The sequence below is a fragment of the Schistocerca piceifrons genome, chromosome 1 (genome assembly GCF_021461385.2).
Source record: "Schistocerca piceifrons isolate TAMUIC-IGC-003096 chromosome 1, iqSchPice1.1, whole genome shotgun sequence".
Classification (NCBI taxonomy): Eukaryota; Metazoa; Arthropoda; class Insecta; order Orthoptera; family Acrididae; genus Schistocerca; species Schistocerca piceifrons.
In genome coordinates this window covers 320,717,164-320,728,676 of record NC_060138.1, presented here as the reverse complement: position 1 = coordinate 320,728,676, position 11,513 = coordinate 320,717,164, and the positions used below count along the sequence as shown (strand labels likewise).

Genomic DNA, 11,513 nt, shown 5'->3' with positions numbered 1-11,513 from the left:
CAGTCACACATTTCCTTAGCTTCTAGCATGAGTGTCTTTGTAGGAGTCTCACAGTATCTTGAGTTTCTTATTTCTAAAATAGCGATTTTTAACATTGTTACATATTTATTACACATAAATTTCTTGAGATTGCATTCAGTTCTAAATTATTTCAAAATGAGGAATAAGCTCTAAACAAACCTTGAAACTGTTGTCATTTAGATATTTTAAAAATTCTGTTGCTTCTGTAGTGGTCTGAACTGCATTTCATGTTCAATAAATTTCAGTAAGGTGGTTTTTTAAATACATATTTTTGTGAACACTGTTTGTGGCCTGTATTTTGAAGTTGTATCTTGTAGAAGACGGATGTGACATAATACTAGCTGTATTCTTCTTGAGAGTGGATTCACACTGCAGTGATCTTGAGAAGAATATTGGAATAACCAGAATGTAAGGGAAAAATACTCTTGAGTTTTATATAATACTTTCTTCATTCCCCATTATTAAATTAGGTGATGTGTATAACAGTGAATGAAATGATCAGTACTGTAAACTGCTTTTGTTTTTGCTTGAACTCCAGCTTTTCTTCCCTTTCATGACATTCGCACCATCAAATGTCTGAACTATTAGTTTTTGTCCATTTTCTTGAAATATTATGTCCTATCACTTAAAATATCTTCTGATGTCCAATCTGCATTTTAAATTTTCTGGAATAAAAAGTTCCCAAAAACCAGTGGAGTGTTTTCAAAACATCTGTTATGTCATCCGCCATGAGAGCTACAAACGAAGGTTTTCTAATTTCTGTTCTTATCTCCTCTGTAGGAGGCAGCCAAGTTTCATATTATGAATGATCTATGAAACACCTTTGAAGACTTCACTGAGCTGTACATTATTATTCAAATCTGAATGTAATTTTGATACACAAATTACTAATCATCAAGGTGCACCTCGATTTACTGAATCATCTTTTGTCACGTCCAAATAAGGGAGTTTCAAAATTTACACGGAATAAAATGCAGTCTATTACTTTATAACAATGAAAACAATCAGGTTTTGACAATATAACATAACTGGATAGATAAAACATCTATTCACCAAGCAGTGGGAGAACAACCACATAAAAGGAGATTATAATTACACAAGCTTTCAGAGACAGTGGGTGCTTCTTCCAGCTGAAAAGTTGAAGGGAAAGGAAGAAGAGTGAATGAGAAGGACTGGAGAGGTCTCAGAAAAAGGGGTAGATTTTGGAAAAGTCATCCTGATCAGCAGGTCAGGGGAGACTTACTGTATGGGATGAGAAGGAAAGACTTATTGTTAGTAAGCCTCTCTGGCAACTCTCACCTGATCTGCAGCTCTGTGTGACTTTTCCAAAATCTACCCCTTTTGCTAGACCTTTCTAGTCCTTTTCCTTCATCCCTCTACTTTCGCCTTCAATCCTTCTGCTGGAAAAGGGAGCCACTGACCCTGAAAGCCTATATAATTATAATCTTTTTTATGTGCATCTTCTGCTGCTGCTTGGTGAGTAGATTCTTTTGCCTATCTAGTCCTTTACTTTGGATGTTTTCATGGTTCTTTTTAACCTTTATGTTATACTCATTGATTAAAAGTCTGTGCCTTACTAACTGTCTCCTTAATATCAACAGTTCATCAAAGTAACAATGAAACTTTTGAGTTTTTCTTTGCATTTTGTTTATGTTTCTGAAATCATCTTTTGTCCATGTCCCATCACCTCCAAGCAGTAAACATAGAAAGCACAACCACAAAGCCAGCTTTTCTGTTTGAACCATTCAGTATTAAAGATATGCATGTATTTCATATCGCTGATTATTTAAGTGTTTAGCCCTCTCATAGGTGTATTCCTATTTTGGTTTTCTCTTCATACTTGGCAAAGAATACTCTTTTGTTTCTTAAGGAACTTGTTTTGGAATCATTTATTATCCAAGCTATTATTTACCCTGTAGTCCTCTGGCACATGTTTATTCCCTTCTTTTTTCAGTGCATCTAATCCCTCAACAAAAGTTAAATCATTAACCATCATCCAGCCTCTATGCCACACTTCCTTTTGTACATAATATGGTAACCTCAATACCAATATTTTGACTAAATGGGACTCCTGTATTGGCTTATCTAAATATCTGAATGAGTCAGGTACCAATCTATATACTTCTTAAAGCTTCCCCAAGAGTTATTATAGTATTTTGGGTCTAATAACTTTAGTGTCAATTTCTCTTGTGTTCTAGTAGACCAATATTTTCTCCTAAATTTTTCCTTAAACTCCTTCCAAGATGAAAAATACTCAGAATGGGCAGTACCTCATTCTACTGCATCTCCTATCAAATAACTTACGGCAAATTCTGTATTTTTCCTATGCTTTCAGGTTTTTGGTGGAGATCTAGAAAATAGTGTCAAAACATAAGTGAGGTGAACTTCTCCATCAGGTCTGAATTTCAGAAATTGATATAATAAATTCATATTACTTCCCAATTGTATCTCCCTTAATGAACTACTTGATAACATGCTGTATTATTTATGTCTGCTTTTTCATGTTCTTCAGCAGTTCCCTTAGAAAGAGAGTTGGTATTAGGCAGTTCTACTTTCTCTTGTATGGTATAATTTACAAATTTGTGTAATTGTTCCTCCAAATTAATAGTTTCAGGTGTGTTAATGATTTCTCTAAATTCCTTGCATTGTTCTAAAGCAGTTATATGCTTCTTCACCTCTGAGATTTGTTCTTTAACCTGACTGAACTCTCTAATGGTAAAAAGACCTACTTCGTTAATTTTACCATCTAATTCTTTGAATTGCTCTTTTACCTCCTTGTGAACTAAATCACAATGGTTATTGAACTCATCCTTCAACTCCTGAGGCACCTGGGTCCAAGTACTTGCAATGTTAGTTAATTTAGCTTCTATTTCCTGTTTGATGTGTTCAATTATCTCTAGTTTTAATTCTTGTATAGTATTTTCTACCTTGACAGAGAATTCATTACTTTTAGACTCAAGTTTGCCAGATAGCTCCTTGATATTATAATTTACTTTGTCAGATAATTCCTTAATGTGTGAATCTGCTTTGTCAGATAGTTCATGTATGTGGACTCTGTCAAGTTTCTTGGCATATAGCTTGAAGAAAATCTTAAGTGGGAGACTCACACAAATTATATCTCATAAAAGCTATCAACTGTGTGTTACATTTTAAGGATACTCAAAAACTCAGTCACAAAATCTGTTCCCATACATGTATATTATGCTTACTTCCACTCTACATTACAGTATGGAATCATATTTTGGGGGAACTCAAATTTGGGTAGATATATTTTCAAAATGCAAAAAAAGGCAATATGCATAATATGTAACCTAAGACATAACAAATCATGCAGACAACATTTCAAAACAAATGGCATTATGACACTGCTCTCTGCTTACATTTATAATATTGTCTCATTTGTCGAGTCATACCTGTTAAACAATGACTGCACATTAAAATTCAATGGAGATATTCGTAACTATGCAACAAGGCAGCAATCTGACGTACATATGATTCAGTCCAGAACTACCTGCTATCAAAAAAGTGTTTTAAATGTTGGGATACAAATGAATACAACAAAGAACCCAAGAGCCTTCACACGTAAGTTAAAAAAATATCTCTTGGACCAATGCTTTTATGCAGTTGATCATTTTTTTGAAAGGGGTTAAAATTTTAAACAATTTTATAATAAATGATCAATTAGGTCTGAAAATTATATACTGTGCATGTCTATGAAATATAATGGATTATTATATACTGTGTATGTTTATGAAATATGCTGAATTATCTTAATATTACATTTGTATTGGCTGTTTGTACTTTGCTATACAACATTTGTATTTACTGTCTTGTTAAAGATAGATAACTTCCTCATTACAAAATAATGTAAAATCAATTTATTAAAAATTGCTTGCAAATATGTTCCATTGACCTGTCCAGTATCAAATGTACAATCACACAATTCTATGATTTGTATTGAGTGTTTTGTTTAAGATAGATAATTTCCTCACTACAAAATAATGTAAAAATCAATTTGTAAAAATTACTTGTAAATATGCTCTCATGACCTGTCATATATCATCCCAGCCAGCACTCAAGGTTATTTCAAGGTGGATATTGAGTTTAGGTTCAGTTGAAAATTCAAGATTGAAAAATCAACCTGTTACACAGTTTATTTCAAGGTGGATATTGAGTTTAGGTTCAGTTGAAAATTCAGGACTGAAAAATCAACCTGTTACACAGTTTACATCAAGCTGTAAAAATTTAGCTTGAATTAAAATAATTTTCCCAAGCTTGAAATAAACTGTAATTTCCCTGGATGGCTGTACAGCGGATGCGCGTGCAGCATAGCTTTCATAGACGTCCACGGGAAGCGCCACAAGCGTTTATAAGCCTTGCAGTTGCACTGACTCTGCTAGGTTTACGGCCATTTTATTTTTGTGACGTGCGTTAATGATTGTTGACTGTTGTGAAGTTTGTTTTATACTGGAAAATAGTTCGGAAAGTGTGTGGCGTCCCCTGCCTTACTGCTACACCGGATCTGAAGAAGATATATAATGTATTACAGGTATGCTGGTGCATTTTTTCTCTAGTGGTACGTTAATATTACAAACGTTAAATACACTCCTGGAAATGGAAAAAAGAACACATTGACACCGGTGTGTCAGACCCACCATACTTGCTCCGGACACTGCGAGAGGGCTGTACAAGCAATGATCACACGCACGGCACAGCGGACACACCAGGAACCGCGGTGTTGGCCGTCGAATGGCGCAAGCTGCGCAGCATTTGTGCACCGCCGCCGTCAGTGTCAGCCAGTTTGCCGTGGCATACGGAGCTCCATCGCAGTCTTTAACACTGGTAGCATGCCGCGACAGCGTGGACGTGAACCGTATGTGCAGTTGACGGACTTTGAGCGAGGGCGTATAGTGGGCATGCGGGAGGCCGGGTGGACGTACCGCTGAATTGCTCAACACGTGGGGCGTGAGGTCTCCACAGTACATCGATGTTGTCGCCAGTGGTCGGCGGAAGGTGCACGTGCCCGTCGACCTGGGACCGGACCGCAGCGACGCACGGATGCACGCCAAGACCGTAGGATCCTACACAGTGCCGTAGGGGACCGCACCGCCACTTCCCAGAAAATTAGGGACACTGTTGCTCCTGGGGTATCGGCGAGGACCATTCGCAACCGTCTCCATGAAGCTGGGCTACGGTCCCGCACATCGTTAGGCCGTCTTCCGCTCACGCCCCAACATCGTGCAGCCCGCCTCCAGTGGTGTTGCGACAGGCTGAATGGAGGGACGAATGGAGACGTGTCGTCTTCAGCGATGAGAGTCATTTCTGCCTTGGTGCCAATGATGGTCGTATGCGTGTTTGGCGCCGTGCAGGTGAGCGCCACAATCAGGACTGCATACGACCGAGGCACACAGGGCCAACACCCGGCATCATGGTGTGGGGAGCGATCTCCTACACTGGTCGTACACCACTGGTGATCGTCGAGGGGACACTGAATAGTGCACGGTACATCCAAACCGTCATCGAACCCATCGTTCTACCATTCCTAGACCGGCAAGGGAACTTGCTGTTCCAACAGGACAATGCACATCCGCATGTATCCCGTGCCACCCAACGTGCTCTAGAAGGTGTAAGTCAACTACGCTGGCCAGCAAGATCTCCGGATCTGTCCCCCACTGAGCATGTTTGGGACTGGATGAAGCGTCGTCTCAAGCGGTCTGCACGTCCAGCACGAACGCTGGTCCAACTGAGGCGCCAGGTGGAAATGGCATGGCAAGCCATTCCACAGGACTACATCCAGCATCTCTACGATCGTCTCCATGGGAGAATAGCAGCCTGCATTGCTGCGAAAGGTGGATATACACTGTACTAGTGCCGACATTGTGCATGCTCTGTTGCCTGTGTCTATGTGCCTGTGGTTCTGTCAGTGTGATCATGTGATGTATCTGACCCTAGGAATGTGTCAATAAAGTTTCCCCTTCCTGGGACAATGAATTCACGGTGTTCTTATTTCAATTTCCAGGAGTGTATTATTACTTAACATAAAGAAATATCATATTCTTTTATGTAGAAAAATTGAACCTGGATGAAAGTGAGATGGATTAACAACTAAGAAAACATATTACAAGTTGTTCAGCAAAAAGAGGTCATTTTAAACTAGCTCTCTAGTACGTGGCACCAATAAATTAAAACTTAATGTTATTTTACCTTTTTAAAATCTCGCCTTTTTATATATATCGCCCTATTACATTTGTTTACTTGTAAATAATCGCGTGTGTCACACAATGAATGAATAATCGTGAAGTGTGAAAAGTTTCTTTGCTAATACAAATAGTAATGACATGGTGAACGGGAAAAGTGCATCAAGAACCAGTCACTACATAGGTGTCAGTCTTTTTTATTTATGTAGCTTTGACTGGTCTTCAATTGCTCTTAATTTTGTTGTTCCCTAGGTGAAATAATACTGCAAGGCCTACTGGTACTTCTTACTTTTATTGTTATTTGTAATGTGGCTGAAATCTAATAAAAGGCAATATTAGAATATGACAAGGAGAACATTTTTTATTCTTTTACTTTTCAGTTCCACTGAACTGGTAATTTCTTAAATTCATTTTGATTTCATCTTTTATTTCATTTTGATTCAGTTTTACTCACTAAAATATAATTGTGGATAGAATAAAACGTCTACATTTTTCTAAACAGTAGTTTCCTTATAAGCTTACAGTATGAGGTGTAAATGATTTCAAGTAATTGTTTCTTCATAATTCAGATTAAATGGCCCTGAAACTGTTAGAAATTGTGATGTGTGGCTTCTTCATGAAGTCATTGCAAAATTACCCAAATGTCATCTTTACTTTCAAAATTTCAAACAAAAAGTTATTTCAAATTACTTTAAATACTCTTTGGAATGAAGTCACCAGAAGCAGCTGATTACTCAGTGACGTTTATACTAGTTAATGATTCTTACTACATCAGTGAGTTTGAAGTTATTTTGCTAATCTGGGGCATAAATTATATTTAGGTTGATTAGTTTCAACTTTTTTCATTTTTTATGTTTAGGTATGGCTAACATTTTCTTTTACCTGTTACAGGATCATTATACCAGCAGAAGTCAGTGATATTTGATCCTGCTCTAGTCTGTGTGCTGGGGCTGGAGGGGCTTCAGAATAATTAAATTTTAAAATAAAACAATTTTAAACACTTTGAAAATAAAATTTTTTAAATATACATATCTTGATAATTTTTTTCACACCATTTCCATTCTGATATTTATTTAATTAACTAGGTTCAATAAATTCAGATTAATAATTATGTAGCTTAAAACAAGCTGTAAATACCAGGCTGTATTCCACGTGTGTAGATACAGCTGGAGCCAAACTTGATAAGTCAAGCTTGAAATATAGCTTGAACTCTGCCAACTTTGATGTTTGTTTCAAGCTTGAATCCAACTAACAGGCCTGAATATTCCAGCTTTGATCAAGCTTATATACTTGAACTTTACATCAGGAAACAAGTTTGAAACCGGCTTGCTGTGCTATCTGGGACTGTACAATACTATGATTGCCTGGATCAATACAATACAATACAATACAATACATTAGTATTAGAATCTACATTGTCACATAATTCCTTAAAATTAGAATTCATTTCATCAGTGGCCATCTTCTACTAATGACCTCCATACAATGCAAATATTCTCTATTATGTATCCTCTGTTACTGCACAGTTTTCTTAAATGTGATAGCATTGAAACACTGTATCAGTGCCTAGACAAAAAACAGTTTTAAAAGTGGATTTCTGAACAGCTCATTCTTTCTGATGAACTCCACTCTCTCATCTTTGAGATGCCTGAGGGGAATATAAGCATTTAAAAGTTGTCTGTAGTTAAACATATTATTTTGTGCTGTGGTTAATCGTGTGTAATTACAAAGTTTATACTATAAACAATAAAATACCATATTATATTAGATTATAAGATAGCTTGTTGTGTTAGCTTTTAAAAGCTATCCTTTGTAATTTGGTACACTGCCATGCTTCAAATGTATTTACAATGTATTGACACAAGTTTATTTTGTTATTCTCTATGTACTAGTACATCTTGTATGACGAAGCCAATATCATTGTAAAATGATCTATGGTGAATAAAATTCTTGAAAATTCTTGAAATTCTTGAAATCACATAACCGATGCAACTGCATGTACGTGGAGATATACCATGATGATCTTCACCGACCAGTGCAGCCAGTGTCTTGAATACTGTGATAAGTAGGCTGCACTGTGTTGTACAGCAGCACCCCTACAGCATTGTTCAGCTACTATTGCATTCCTGTCAACCTCAGGATTTGAAATCTTCTTCTCCAAACTCACCAAAAAATTCTTCTTCTTTGAACATGCCGAGAAATTACTCCATTCTTTTATTCATGTGCCAATGTTGTTTACTTGCACATAAATTTAATTGAAGTTGCTGTAATACTTGTACCACAATTGTATAAGTATGGTTTGTTTTCAGATTTCAATAATTTTTCCAGTATTTCCTTACACTTTCTTCTTAACAGATGTCCCATGTCCCATGTCCTGTCATAGTCACCAAATGTTTTTTCTCATATTCCACACCTCCTGTTTAATGTCTGCACATATGCAAACAAACATCCATGCACAGACACAATTTGTGACTTACTCTCTATATAATATTATTCTGTCATGATCATCTTTCCTTTTACTACAAAAGGAGTGTGAAATATCATTTGCCTAAATGGCATGTAACACTTCACTACGCCTGACTGATATATGAGAATGTCAAATGTTGAATGACCACTTTTCTCAACTGCAACTTTCTCATGGGTAGACACCTATTCCAAACAGATATTTTTTTTCCAACTGGGGGATGGCTACTGACTTTAAGGATTATATATTGTACAAATATAAAGAAATAATTAAAGTAAAAAGACTAATTATATGAAAAATTGTAAGAGTAGGCTTTTGAAGCTGTTGTTACTGTCAGCAAAATTCTTATGGACTGTTGACAGCATTGTCAATATATAAAATTGTCCAGCATTTCAGCCGCTATTACATGTGGCCTTCCTAAGGGCCTTGTGCTGAGCTGATGTTTGGAATATTACAAGTAGTATCAAGTGGAAATGTGTGCTGCAATTCCACAGTGCCTGTATGTGAGCTGCCACTGACCATGTGTGAATTAAGATGAATGCAACAATTCACAATCACAATACCAGAGTTAGGAATAATTTCCTCTCTTAGATTCAGAATGGAGTTTTATATTTTATGCGAAACTCTACAACAGGTTGTCAATAAACAAAAGTCAAGAAACTTAAAATGCACAAATACTTAAAAACAAAGCAAAAACCTCACCAACAACTCATTCTCAAATGTATCTCAATACTTGGACTCAACAACATAAATTCCACCTATTTCTAATACTGGTATGAGAGGTTCTATTTTTGTCAGATCAGTTCTGATTTAACCCTTTTGTTTAAAATTAAAATTCTTAGATTATATTGGCAACTTAGTACATTTGTCATGCAAGGCATGCAAGTTCACTATGTTTGCTGACAATACTGATCTATAGGCTAATAACAACAAATTACTTTCAGAACTCCTAACCTGGTTCACAGTGAACTCATTCAGCGCAGCTCCAGCCACAAATTCCCACAGTAGATACCTATGTACAGGAGAGTCAGCAAACATAAAGTGCACACTGCATCAAATTCTTATGCCTCCATGTAGATAGCTGGGTTACCAGAGAATATCTCCTCCAGATCATAAAAAGGTTATCCTCAGCTACTTTTACATTGTGACAATCTCATATGCTGGAAACATCAATGTGAGGAAGTCCATTTACTTTGGGTATTTCAACTTCCAGTAGAAGTAGCCCATAAGGCACATACATTAAGACAGTGTTTCTTAAACTGTGTTCTGCAGAACCCCACTTTCCATGAAGGTCATTTAAGGGTTTTACAAAACATATGAGCCTTTTTTATAACACTCAAGGAAGTAACTAAAAAGAAATTAAATCAAAATGTCCACGATTTTAAAAAATTAGAGTAACAACTGTCCCTCACCCCCACTTACTAACACCAACAGCAAATGTAACTGTATTTATCAGAACCAGAAAGCAGCCTCCTGTGAGTTTGGTTACTACTCAACAACAAAATAAATTTATGGAAGAGGATGGGGTTTGTAACGAAGCAGGTGCATTCTCCCCCCTGTTATGTTTCTCTTCCTCCCACTTTTTTTTCAAAAATCTTTGATAGTGTTATTTTTATGATGGGCACAATACCAAAAATCTAAAATATAAATCTGGGCTTATCCAGCTTAACATTGTTATACATTATATTCATTTGGTTAATTAGAATCTATTGGTGTTATTAGTTTACCTAAAAGGTGTGCTACTTGCAAATACCAGTAATACAGAACTTCACTATTTTTCATATGTATACATATACCTGATCACTGACTTTCTGATAAAGTAAATCAAAAGTATATATACATAAGTGAAGTAACTAGACTGCTAACAACAAATATGTTAGCAAATCTTGCACTCATTTAGCTTCAGAATATTAGCATTCATAGTTAAAACATTGTTACTGAAAGAAAATCCCAAATTTTGGCAAACTAGCCAGAACAACTTAATAGAATTTTATTGTTATATCTAGCAGTTCACATCCAGAAGAATCTCTTTCCACTGTTTAGTTAATCAGGAATGTAAGTTTTTAATTGTAACTTGTAAAACTCTAGCAACTCTAAGCTGCTTCAAGAATTTTTGGGCTTCACAATCACTTTTTGAAGCAAATAATTATTTGAAATAACTCGATTTTATTGCAAATAATTCATGTATGGAATGGTTCATTAAAAACATAATATGTTGTTTTTCTTGCTATCTTGGAAATAAGGAAAATTTTATCATCATCACATTTCTTATGACAGAAAGAAGAAGATGAAGAAGATGTCATTAAGTTTGTAAGGTCATTGAAATGCATTGATTGTATCTAATATACTGATAGAGGGTTTTTAATCTGATTATTTTTAGATACAGCTCAATAGCAGAGTCTAACTTTCTTCCATTCAATGACAGAAGTAATGCTGTTAACCTCCAAGTGGTTGTGTGCCTGTTTTAATGCACTGAAAGCGATTTCATTGCCACATGGTCCATCAGTTGTTTCATTCCAAATCATGCAGTAGCTGCTGATGGATTCTGCATCATTAACAGTTAAGTTAATTTCCAGAGTGTATGCAATGAAAGTAAATGGGTGCTGGTGAGACATGGCATAAGAGAGCATTTCTGGAGATCCATAGAGACTGCCATCTTTGCATGATTTGGTTGTTCCTCTTCCTTGTCAACTTTCTTTTCCTTATACCTACAGTATGTGTCTTCCTCTTATTTCACTTTTGTATGCACTGCCTTCTTTCTTCTCTCAGAAGTACCTTTCAGACATTTCTGAAGATTTTCAGTCATCACATGGGTCCTTACTTGAGAAATG

The 11,513-nt window shown here is 36.2% G+C and overlaps 1 protein-coding gene across 1 annotated transcript in view; it reads right to left on the bottom strand.

Moving 5' to 3' along the window:
* Positions 1 to 2,474: 2,474 nt before the first annotated feature.
* Positions 2,475 to 11,513, bottom strand: part of LOC124717104 (uncharacterized protein PF3D7_1120000-like) — a 39,246-nt gene continuing 30,207 nt past the window's right edge. Inside the window, exon 2 of the mRNA XM_047243856.1 lies at positions 2,475 to 3,110. Coding sequence (XP_047099812.1) covers positions 2,475 to 3,110 — 636 coding nt within the window. The remainder of the gene's footprint in view (positions 3,111 to 11,513) is intronic.